Source organism: Abramis brama (genome assembly GCF_963993115.1).
Source record: "Abramis brama genome assembly, chromosome: 9".
Classification (NCBI taxonomy): Eukaryota; Metazoa; Chordata; class Actinopteri; order Cypriniformes; family Leuciscidae; genus Abramis; species Abramis brama.
Genome location: NC_139971.1, coordinates 28,708,289 through 28,721,662, shown reverse-complemented (window position 1 = coordinate 28,721,662; position 13,374 = coordinate 28,708,289). Strand labels below are relative to the sequence as shown.

The following is a 13,374-nucleotide window of genomic DNA, read 5'->3' as shown; positions in this document are numbered from 1 at the left end:
TGGTAATTTTTACAAAATGCTAAATATAAATATAAAAGGCATAAGTAAGATTTTTATGATTTTGAAGGAAGACAAAAAAAAAATGTGTACAAGATTTCCATTTTAATATATTTTAAAATGTATTTTATCTCTGTGATGGCAAAGATGAATTTTCATCAGCCATTACTCCAGTTGTCAGTGTCACATGATCCTTCAGAAATCATTCTAATATGCTAATTTCGTGATCAAGAAACATGTTTATTATCAATGTTGAAAACTTCATCAATTTATCAAAAAGATTTTTTGTATTTGATCAAAAATGTATCAATTGAATCAGTTTAATGCATTTTTGCTGAATAAACATTAATAAAAAAAAAAATCTTACTGACCCCAAACCTTTGAACCTTAGTGTATTATGTTTCCAAAATATTACATAAATAGATAATAATCATTTAACGCAAAAATTAAAGTATCTCCATCTGGAAGAAACTTTTGTCAAATTACATACATACACAATCCAATGTGTGTGTGTGTGTGTGTGTGTGTATATACCAGCATATATTGTATTTTTTTTTTAGCTGCTGGCATCCCCTCTAGATTCTAAAAACATAACCAGCAAGAGTTGGTAAACCAGCTTCAACAGAAAGATCATGCTGGCTGACTAGCTCCAGTAGTTTTGCTGGCGAACAGCAAGGAAAGACATGCTGGTCTAAGCTAGCATCTTCAGAAGGGTAGACAAAACAGAAACCTGACACTACAGTTCTGAGAATTGCAGCAAGAAGAATAAAAAAACACTGTAAACTATCAGTCAGCCTTCGGGCGACTTGTATCACTGAATATAATGCATTAACACATCAGTATCGTTGTATATTTCAGTGGTTTTTCATCATAAAACACACAGGCCTTCACTGCATATTCCTGCAATCTCAGGGGAAATATACCATCCAGGTGAAGCAATGGAGGGTAAAATGAGATTCAAAAGCACACATCTAAGTCCTTCCTCACATGAAAAGCCCTTTGAAGAATCACTTTCTCTACTGTTACTGCAAATCTCACTTTAACCAGAAGGTGACGGTATTAGCTGTGCAACATGTGTCGCAGGACAGGCTTTCACAAGCTTGATTTATGTTCTCACACCGTGTGATCCTGGAGAAACAAACACCAGACATGTAACACCAGTCCATCCATCATTTCCTGTCTTTAGATCATTCTTCTACTCTTTCAACAGGTAGACGTTTTTTCCGATCATTTGCTCCTCGAACTTCATTCAAAACTGGAATGGAAATAAATCCTTAGCCAAACCCATAACTTCATGTTCAATTTATGAAGCGTTGCTGTTACATGGGAGAATTATGGGTATAAATCACAAAGGTTGGCTGTGGTCTACATAGGGTATATGCAGAGGGGCCGTAAGGCCCTTTGTAAATGTGCAAATCTTACTTAACACAGTCTTGTGATTACCAGTCCGATAGCATCAGCCCTTGTGGCCAACACACGTGGTTGTACGTGAGCATATCTGCTTGTTTAAGCAGATGATGTGCCTGAAGTAACGTCCGTGGCATAGATGAGATGAAATAGTTCGAGATTCACATGATAATCAGCACACCTTAAGGCTGATTAAGTCATGGAAAGTGCAAACACAAACTCACATGCACACCTTGTGGGTGGACACATGGTTCAGATTTGAATGAGGTTTAGCGATCGTGTTGTGTATAGTTAGGAGGGTTGAAATGTTAGGTGAGAGATCACCTGAAACGGACAGCTGCAGAATACCGAAAATGAGTGTTGGTGGAATTACTAGTATGTGAAGGTCTGGTCCAAAAACCAAGTGAGCTGCTTATGCCTTTTAAGCATGATTGTATTCTCCCTAGACATTGAGTTGACACGACACCGTTTTCAACTAAAACGTATGTGTGTTGACCGTTCATTTACAGTACATGACAACAGCGTTTCAGGGGCCTCAAAACGCAAACTTGTTTTGAAAAGGGGCTGAAAGTGCAAGTTTTTGAAATCGATACCGTTATTGTCTGTGTAAACTACAAAAACGCGAATTTGGGAAAACGTGCATTACGTATTCAGTCTATAGATGCCTAGTTTTTCTTTACAAAGTGACATCGCCAACTACTGGCCTGGCATGCATAATACAGCATTTTTAATTGTTTTCAGAAATCTGTGTGAACACAGTGTCCGACTGCGTACCACAGTAATACAAACCACGGCCCTACAAATTACGTCCCCCATTACCACAAGCTACATTTCCCTTAATTACAAATATGTTTAAATACATGTTTCAAGTATATTTTAGTTTACCACAAATGCTTGTCGGTACATTCAGCAGTAAACCTTAACCATATTTAAAACACAATACAAGTTATTCTGAAATTACATATAAAGATGTACTAAAATGTGTCAAAGAAGAACTTAAAGGGGTCATCGGATGCAAAATTCACTTTTATATGGTGTTTGCATATAAATGTGTCTTTGCAGTGTGTGGACACAACCACCATACAATGAAAAAATCCATTCACTCCTTTTTTTAAATCCTCAAAAAGCCTAAACACTCAATAATCAATCAAGCCGTTTGGATTTCTGAGCAATATGATGTCATTTCATGCTCCGCCCACGACCACTGACGGACTGTCCCGTATTAGCATATTTCCGCCCTCAGCCATCTGTATACTGTCCACCAAGGCAGGTTGTCATGGCAGCACTTTGTGTGTCTTTTGTCGACACCCCCCATGGAAGAGAGGGGTGGGGTGAGCAGTTGCTCATTATCATTTAAAGAGACATGCACCGAAACGGGTCGCTGTGAACAGAGCTGTTTTTGAGGAGGTAATAAGGGTATTGTTTTACACAATCATTGAGGAATTTTAACCAAAGTATGTTACAAACTTTACATGAAGACCCTAAACAATCATACCAACTTGTGGAAAATGGGCATCCGATGACCCCTTTAAATTATTTAAACAACTTCCTGTAGCTTAAACACCATGGCACCATCAATGGGAAGACCATAGGTTCTATTCCCAGAAAAACCAAGAACTGATCAAATTGAATGATGTTTTATCACCAAAGTTCGGGAGGAGCACGTTCAAATAATTAAACCTAATTAAACACATGTGGAGCACATTCAGATAATCAAACCTAATTAGACACGAGTGGAGCACACTCTGTTAATTAACCCAATCAACGAGTCAAGAGGTGTATATATACAGCAAACTTACCTCTGTTCGGTGACAGTTTAACAGCATCCCTCCACCACCCCATCTCCTCACTTCTAGTCCTAAATACTCTTACAACAACGGGAGGAGTACTCTAGGTTCGGGCAAAAATTCAGAGCTCTGAGCCCTTCCCCCGGTCATCACGCGAAATACGCATAATTGTTACTCTGTTTAATCGATGTAAGTGTGAACTCGTGAAATGTAATTTACAGTAAGTTGTTTAGCATAAGTGTCTGCTAAATGCTAATCTAAATTTGACCTATAATAACTTTTCATTTAACTGTGATTAACATGCAAAACATTTATTATATTATATTATATTATATTATATTATATTATATTATATTATATTATATTATATTATATTATATTATATTATGACGCTCAACAGGTTTTGAAACAGAGTTTTGTGTGTTTATTCGGGCAAGGTGTTATTGAGGTATGATGTGGGTGCATTAGTACACAGTATAAGTATGTGTAAAGCCCATGAGAAAACGCAAGGTTTTGGTGAAAGAGAAGACGGTAAGAGGGAACGGTGTGCTGTGATGTGTCAGGTGATGTGTGTATGGGCGCAAAGGGCCGAAACGGTGCTTAGAATCCTTAGAATCCCAAGGAATGTGTGCAGGGGCGTTCGCCTGCATGTACGTGTGTACGCTCCTCTCACCCGCTCTCTCTACGCTTCTGGTCTGTGTCTCTGTAGCTTTATCAGTCTTTCCTGTCATCAGCTACATCTGCATCATGTCATCCCAGCGCTCCAGGGCCGAGTGCGTGTATAATTGTGCAGGTATCTGTATCCATCTTCGTCGTAGTGTGTATATATGAATGCAAAGCCCATCTTTTATGTGCACAGATGCATATGTGCCACGTATGCATCTCATTAAGTGTTTAGGGTGTAGATGTTCCAGACTGAGGCGTGTGCTGGCGGCCTGCAGCTCAGTGCTGGAGTTATCAGGCACCCCGCTGAAGACTGTCTCCTCTAATTAAACCCTCTCTGATCTCCAGCCTGTGGCTCCCATAACGCCCATGGCTCTCTCCTTCACCTCTACCGGAGGGTCAGGGAGCCAGAACTACTATTCCCAGCCATGAGTTCTGATCTCTGAACCTGGTTGGGATAAAAAGCGGGAATTCTAGGGACCTATGATTTACGTGATGTGGAAAACGCAGATGGAACTAAATCTGAACTAAAAATGTCATGGATGAATAAATCAAATGTAGGGTTGTACACCTAATCAAATCGCGAAATGGACTAGTCTGTGAATATTAAACCAAAAAAGACTATTTAAATATGAAGTATGCATGGTCTGAGTATCTCTGTGTGAACAAATCACAAGGTTTCATCTACTGCACATACTCAAGCACAGTGGCTCATGGTGTTTTCGACGTCTGCCATCTCTTTATATATGAGGACAATTGACATCTCCAGAGCTGCTCTGAGAGTCACTTCATAAGCATTTCACCATTTTACTTAAGAAAAATATCATATACACACACAGAAACTCAAATGTCTCCATGAGTAACGACAACCTGTCAAAATAGAAGTTCGGTTTAATTAAGAAATTGTGACAGAAATATAGGCCTATTACTAATGTACAGTAGAATGTACTTTTCAAAGTAATAATAATAATACAATTAATTACAACTTTATTTTTTAAGGAATAAATCTCAAATTTTCTTCCGTTTTAATTTTAGCAGTAAACATCTGTTGTTTAGCACTTTGTCTGCCAAAAATATATATATTAAAAAAAAAAAAAAGTTGTTAAATTTAATTTGTTTACATCTTAAAAGATTAAATAACACTTACTGTTTTATGCCTTCATTTGATTACCACTGTTTTTATAATAGATTTGTATTAATCATAAATCCAGCAAAAATAAAACACACAATTTCATTTCAAAAGTCCACAAGTTTTTGCTTTTTTATCCGATTAACTAGACATGCTTTTTTATTATTAAAATCCCGAAAAAATGGAATTTAAGAAAAATAAAACAAAATTTGAAACAAAAGTTAAATGCATTTCATATGGCCCTAAAAGTATAATTTGTGTTAAACTTTAAATAAATTGATGTTAAATTGTGTACATTTCATGATTTTAATTAATTAGACATGCTTTTTTGCACGAACATTTAAACACACACACAAATCCGTCAGAAAAATGAAGCAGTACACATGCAACAAAATAGAATGAAAGGAAGACATAACGTGACCATAGACAAAAACTATACTATAAATACATATTAGAAAATTATAAAAGAATAAAAAAAATTTTTTTTTAATGGACAGTGATGCACAGAGCCCTTGAGTTTACAACCTTGCCTATATGTAGGTACAGTATTCTATCAAAATGTATCCATCAGTCATGTTTTCAAGTTAAATGCTATGTTTATGAGCCAGAACGCCATTAAACGCCCAAAGTGTACGAATGATACTTCTCCCATTTCAAATTATACTCCTCCACTTTCAGAATTCTCTGTCCTGAAACCCTCCAAAGATTGAGAAGTAGAGGGAAAGAAAGTCTGAAGGCTGACTGCCACAATGTGGCACAGGAAAGAATCCAGATTCTCAGTTTCCTTCAAATAAACGTCTCGTTTTGCTCTTTTCTTTAGCCTGTTCCTTCAAATAAACCTCACTTCTCTGTGATTAGCCGCTCCGTAATTTGACTGGGGCTCTCCTGGGAGGATGAAGATGTTTGTTTTTGCTTGTCTGGATGTTTGGTTGGAGATTTTAACAGAGTGAGAATGATAAAACTTCCCATCACACACACTAAAACAAACTCTGTCTGTCTCTCTGGAGACCAGGCTGTTGAAGAGTGTTAAAGTCGCTTCAGAAACAAAGCGCTGACTTTGTCACTTTTACATAAGTATTGATGTGATTTTGCCTCATTAGAGAGATAGTGGAGGTATGGAGATAATGACAGGAAATTTTTGGGAAGAGAGAGAAAAAGGGGGCATGTGATCGAGACTCAAACCCACAACACTTGCATGAGCAAAATGTCAGCATGTGAATGTTTAGCATACAAAAATAGGATGTAAAAAGTGTAGTGTATATACAAATAAACGTAATGTATAGCCTATACAAATAAGCGTTGATTTTTATATACAGCCAATAGAAAGACAGATTAGATGCACTAAATGTTTTTTCGCAATGACAAAGTTTAACAGCCATCAACAAATTTAAAACCTCCGCAAACAAATGAAGATGCTAATGAAAATATTTTTTATTGCCTTAAAGTTTGAAAGGTTGAATAAGATATTTTATTAAATTAAGGATCTTTGGATCAGTGTTATTTTAGTATTACTTTTATATTATTAACTGTAAGAGTGTAGCAGGGTGAGGCTTAACCCCCCTTGCGATTGGCCAGTGTAATGCAAATCTGTGAACCTATTAGTGCCTGTTTTAGGAGAATAAAAAGAGGGTGGTTCGGTTGCTTGGGATGCGTCATCTTTGGTACCGCCTCTTGTGGACATTCTGCGTTGCGAATGAGGAATAGTATTTGCTATTGCTACACCCTTTGGATTTCCACCTGCTGTATACCGCCTGCTTACAATAGTTCCCAGTTTGTTGGCATGCAAGTAGCCGTGAACCTCTCCGGTTGAACTGCACATCCAAGAGTTCACGTAATTTAGTTTGGGGCTGAATGTTGTTAAAAAGACAACAAAGTACAAATGAACAATATTATAACGATATTGTTGTATTAATATTAACAGATTATCCTCATGAACCTTGAACTTTTCCGCATGTAACCCCTCCGTTCCCTACTCGCCCCGCTCTGAGGGGGACTCGAACTGGCATCTCCAGCCTGGGAGGTGGGTGCACTAACAAGGACGCAAAAGACCGCAGTCTCTACCGTCAGTCACTAGTGCGCCTCTTGAGATCAGGGGAGTGACGTTTACTTGCACAACCGACGTCTAGCCTGGGAAGCGGGGGGCGCTAATAAGGACGCTAATGACCTCGGTCTCTAACGACAGTTACTAGTGCGCCTCTTGGGATCAGGGGAGTGAGGTTTACCTCACTGCTCTTACTAGCTGACCTCTGTTACACACACAGCAGTGAAAATGTAGGTCACATTCTTTATTCTCTGCCTCTCTAAACCACCAGATTTTTAACATTCCTTAAATGATAATACAATTCCATATGCGTTTAAGTATTTCTTTCCTTCCAACTGCAAACTGTGAATTTCAAGCAAGCTGAAAACCAGCCATCGTGTTATCAAACAGCCCTCCTAACAGAAACGTGCTCCTAAAATTCACGGTGACGCACAGCATCTGGATCTTTTTACAATCAAAGATTTCAGATCTCAAAACAAGACCAATGTTTTAGTGTCTTGAGATGTTAAATGCTTTAACTTGTTACCACTCTGACTGGTTTCAATTATCGCAGAAGTCTCTGCAGGACTCCACCATGTGTAGAAAACAGCAGAGTGACAGTCGCAGACTACAGGGGTAGTTTCCAGTACGGTCTCTGGTGACAAACAACAGCACAACACTGGACACAATTCATCTGTGAGTCACTACAACACATTCCTCAGAAGACAAACAGGAACTCCTCAAAGCATTTTTTCTGGAATACAAGTCAGAAAGTGGACAGAAGGACAAAGTGACACCGTAGCATTTTCAGCGACCTCAGTCTGCTTCCGATACAATAAAATCCTTTAAAGACGCTGTGGCCACTGAGGCATCTCTGAAACTTTGTTGTCAACAACTGTGACTCATATTATGGTTTCAAAACATGCCAATGGTATTGTGTTTGTTCACCTTCTGTCTTTGAAAAACATAGTATATAAGATTTACCTGTGTTCCCTGACCCACTCTGATATAGGCACACACTGGGCTGAAGGCTCCAGTTCCACATGCTAACAGGTGGGTGCTGTTATAATGCTGCACCAGCTTAATGTAATTTGCACACTCCGGCTAAGAAAGAGGGACAAAAAGAAAGATAAATATAAAGAGAGGAAAAGAAAAGAAAAGAAGCTTTAAGAATGTTTTTTAACACATTTCATCAAACATTGTAGTCATGTAACAGGATACCACTGTATCACATATACAGGATGTATAACAGATTTACCTTCTCTCTGCCCTGCATTAAACAATCCCCCACCTGCTCATCAGAGCTCGCCCAGTGAATCTAAAACAGAGAGACAGGCAGATTGGTTCTGGTAATGTTCTGGCACAGAAATGCTCATGCTCTACTTGACTAAATACTGTCACATATATTTTTGACCTGTGGTTGCATGAAAAATACAAGTTTAAACTTTCTTTGTTCCTTCATTACAGGGTCATGGCTTTGATTCCCAGGGAACGCATGAACTGATAAAATGTCATTTTGGATAAAGCGTCAATTTCGTAAATTCCAAGTCCACTACAGTTGAATTATTATAATTATAAAACAGACTTTTTCAAGTCCATAACATACATAACATACAATACATACAATACATACAATACATACATACATACAAATTACATGACATGAAGACTCATAAAAATGTATGCATATGGTCCAACCTCATGATGGCTGCCATACTGGGATCACATGATCAGCTGTATACTATTTACTTTATCTCAGTAAAGCTGACTTTACATTTCAGCAAATGACATATCAGAAGTCATTCAATTGCAATTGAAAGTAGTATGGGAGTTGTGTGGATTAACAAATCATTTGCGTATTTTCAGATCTGATTTGTGGTTCAGAAGTGTACTGCCTGACTGACGTGATGTATTCTTATTAAAACTATGAGCGTGAAGTAAAAATGGCCGAGATTTTTGCACTAAATAATTGTAAACATTATTTCTGTAAAATGTGCGGTTATGAATGCTTATGCCCGTAATGATTGTTTTATAATTCTTACATAATTATTTATGTTGGTTAGCCCTAGAAAACCTACTATTCTTCTCTTTCAAACAAATCAGTGGTCATTTAGTTTGTGTGGACACAGTATATTCATTAATTTTACCATGAAGGGTAACAGTTGTTTCACAACCATTTTGAAAGTTCCATGCGAAAGCCACTAGGGGCTAAAATGCGACATTCATATGCGATCAGACACTTTAGTTTGGAATGAATGTACACATACACCTGTGTTTGTATTTCTACAATGAAATTGAAAACCAAAAATGTCTGCTTTTTACGTGATGCTGCATCCACGAAAATAAGTGCAAATAAATTAAACCATAATTAACAGTTTCAGTGCAACAACGAGCACAAGGATTTGTGAATGTCCATGAATTGAAGGGGAGCAGATGGTTGCAATCCATCTCTGGGTTCTATTTGCATGAGTGCTGAATTTATTTATTTAATAAGTATGTGTGTAGTTATGCTGAGACTTTTTTAGAACAGACGTAAAATGACTTGCAAGAGCCAAATGAGCTGATATACTGTACCACAACACACACAGATGACAATGCTGGACAGACATGTTGGCCAAATCCTAAGAACATTGCAAATGCATGTACCTCTTTGTGAGTGGCAGTGATGCGCTCCAGATTTAGAGAGTACAGGATGTCTTTTCCACCGACGATTAGCCTTTCCTGGGTCTCATCCAGTAACATACTGTAGTGCGGCAGACGCCCCTCTCCGGCCTGGAACAGCCACGTCCTGTTCAACTCCCATAAATCTAAAAACACAAACAATTAGAAAGTCCACATGATTTGCCACACCATTCATATCCAATTGCTCCAAACAATTTAGTACTTTGGAATTTGAAGCTGAATTTCCTCAAATGGACAAAAAAGCACAATAAAAGCACCATGTGCACAAGAATCCAAGACTTCTAAAAAGCAGATTGTTTTGTGTGAGGAAAAGGTATTTGTTATTCACTAATAATCGAGACACTTGCCCCAGCTCACAGGCCATTTTGTGAATTAATTATTTTCAATGAATTGGTTGATCCAGTTCACAAACCAGCCTGAATGATTTGAGGGTTTTCCGTATCTATAAGAGGATGTACACTACCGTTTAAAAGTTTGGGGTCGGTAAGATTTTTAAATGTTTTTGAAAAAAGTCTCTTATGCTCACCAAAGCTGAATTTATTTGATTAAAAATACAATAAAACATCAAAATTGTAAAATACTATTACAATTTCAAATAACTGCTTTCTATTTTAATACATTTAAATAAGTAATTTATTCCTGTTATGACAATTACTGTTATGACAAAGCTGAATTTCAGCATCATTACTCCAGTCTTCAGAGTCACATGATCCTTCAGAAATCATTCTAATATGCTGATTTGGTGCTCAAGAAACGTTTTATTATTATCAGTGTTGAAAACAGTTGTGCTGCTTAATATTTTGTAGAAACCACAATACCTTTTTTCAGGATTCGGATGAATCAAAGGAAATGTTCTTATTTAAAATACTTTTTTTGTAAAATTATAAACGTCTCTCTCTACCATAATTTGATCAATTTGTGAAAAAGATCTCGATCTCGATTCATGCACCCACGCAATCTTATTCCTAAATGACAGCGATTCGGCTCTATGACTAATAAACTTTTTGACACGTATTATCAGAACGAACATTCAGATCTGCGTTCTGAACTTTTTTTACAGTCTATGGTTCTGACCAAGAGAGAGCAGTTGTCATATTTAGGTATGAAACAGCCTCACAAACAGTCTTTTCAAACACACAGTATCAATATTTCTGTGTTACAATTCTTATTATCACAGAGGTACTGGGATAAAAGTTTATAGTTCGGATATAAACGATGTCTACGGTAGCGTTCAAAATAGAGAAAATCACCTTTTGAAAGTAACTTGGCACTATAAATAAAGACTGTATTAATTACAGAATTACACCAGTAGGTGGCGACAAGTGACAGTTAAAAATTGATTTGTCATTGAATCATTCATTCAAGAGATTCTTTAAAAAAAGGATTCATTCAGTAATCAAACAAGTTAAGTCTTTATGAGTCATTGAATCATTCATTCAAACATTCAAATTATTATTATTTTTTAATAGACTGCAGCAATTAACATTTTGTCAGAACCTCTAATAAAATTACATGTTATTTTGTTTAGTTGTCTATTCAGAATCATGGGAGAATCGTGATCCCAATTTTTTTATTTTTTTTTTATTTATTTTTTTAAGTAAATTCTCAATTTATCCAGAATTGTGCAGCTTTAATTTTAATTTTATTTTTTTGTAAAATTGTAAATACTTTCTGCCCCTTAAATTTGAACTACAGCGCATGACTCCTATCTCTCGGCTATGATGCATTTCTTTTCACCACAGAGTGAAGTCAGGCAGCTGGAACAGGATTAAACGGACCACATATATGACCAAAATTAGACAAAGATGCACTGCTTCAGTGAATCGTGATATGAGAGAAATTGGATTATATGATTAATCAATGTATGCAGTGTCAATGACTTATGACAGATTTTCTGAGTGCGTTTGCGTGTGTGTTGGGTTGCTCCATAGGGAGTTGCCGTCGTAATGGTCTTGACCTTCTGATTTATTCAGCGTGTGTGAGTTGGCCCTCCAGTCATACACACCCAATGACAAAATGTGTTTTTCATTTTAAATGGTCTCTGGTTGCTTTAAACTGCAAAATGGCAGCCTCCCAGTCCCAACACGCATGCAGATGCAAGCAGATCCATCAATAAGTGGATACACACACACATATACCATTGGATGCTGGTTGAGTACAATGACACATTGACAATAAATAAATTAATAAATAAATAAATCTTTGTTTTTTTTTAAGATAAATATATTAAAAGGAACAATTCAGCAGAAAATGATTCATTCTACCATTGTTTACTCGTTTTAAATGTAATTTCCAAACCCCTATAACATTCTTTCTTTCATTAATGTGTATTTTTCGGGAATATCTTGCCCACTCTTTTTAATATAATGAAAGCGTTTCAAGGACTAAGGCTGTCATCTCCAAAAAGCACAATAAAAGAATCATGAAGCCATTATGAAACATACTGAAATTGTTAATACTGTAGCTCACTGGAAGGGAAGATCATCATTGAATGATGATTTAAATTGTACTGTTTTCATCACACAAAGCTATAATATCACTTCAGAAGGGTATACAGTTTGAGTCATATCAGGGCCGGAGTGGGGCCACTTTTCAGCCCGGGAGTTTCAGGCCCAAGACCGGCCCACTTTTTCCATGGTGGAATTCCAAATTAGCACTTTTTCTAAATTGGATAAATGAAGCAACAGTTCAGCTCGTACTATTGTGTAGTTTATATTAATAACATGGGTTAACAAATAATGTAAAGGTTAAATAATAATTCACTTAGACTTTATAAGAAGCAATTGCGACTTTATTTCACACAATTCTGACTTTATATTTTGCAATTCTGACTTTATTTCTCGCAATTGCGACTTTATTTCACGCAGTTCTGACTTTATATCTTGCAATTCTGACTTTATAAGAAGCAATTGCGACTTATTTCACGCAATTCTGACTTTATATCTCGCAATTCTGACTTTATAACACGCAATTGCGACTTTATTTCACGCAGTCCTGAATTTATATCTCGCAATTCTGAGAAATAAAGTCAGAATTGCGAGATGTAAACTCGAAATTGTGAGATAAAAAGTCACAATTATCTTTTAAAATGTTTTATTCTGTGGCGGAAACAAGCTTCCATACCTCCTGGCCTCTTCCTCCCATCCATCCTCCCTGACGCGTACCGTTACGGTAGGGCCGGTGTTGTGCCGAATTTCGACCCCCTGCCAAATTATTACCCCCCTAGTATTGGTAGGTTTAGGATTAGTTGTGGGGGAGGGGTAGGATTAGGGGTGGGGTTAGGATTAGGCAATCAGGTACTGACTTCAACGAGGGGGGTAATAATTTGGCAGGGGGTCGAAATTCGGCACAACACCGGCCCAGCTATCGGTAGGCGCCGGCGGTGCCGCGGTAGCCTACCTGAGAAAACGTTTTGGAATAGACGGGCTATGGACCCAACCAACTCTATGGGAGGGTAGGGGAGAACTCCTTCACATGGTACAACCCATGCAGAGGCTGCGCGCTGCGGTGTCAGAATGCGACATTGAAATGTGAAAAAAAAAAAAAAAAAAAAAAAAAAAATCCTCGACCGGCCCAAAAATGAAGCGGCCCACCGGGAATTCACCCGATTCTCCCGATTACCCACTCCGGGCCTGAGTCATATGCACTGCTTTTTGTATCATTTTAGAAGCTTAAAAACTTCAGCCCCC

General features: G+C 37.5%; 1 protein-coding gene across 2 annotated transcripts in view; it reads right to left on the bottom strand.

Annotated features, from left to right (window-relative positions):
- The window catches only part of sema3e (sema domain, immunoglobulin domain (Ig), short basic domain, secreted, (semaphorin) 3E), a 46,981-nt gene that overhangs the window by 17,773 nt on the left and 15,834 nt on the right, over positions 1-13,374 (bottom strand). For both annotated transcript variants that reach the window (XM_084124375.1, XM_084124376.1), the window contains exons 2-4: positions 9,650-9,810; positions 8,262-8,321; positions 7,988-8,107 (exon numbers count right to left, since the gene is read on the bottom strand). In XM_084124375.1, the coding sequence (XP_083980501.1) occupies positions 7,988-8,107; positions 8,262-8,321; positions 9,650-9,810 (341 nt within the window). The remainder of the gene's footprint in view (positions 1-7,987; positions 8,108-8,261; positions 8,322-9,649; positions 9,811-13,374) is intronic.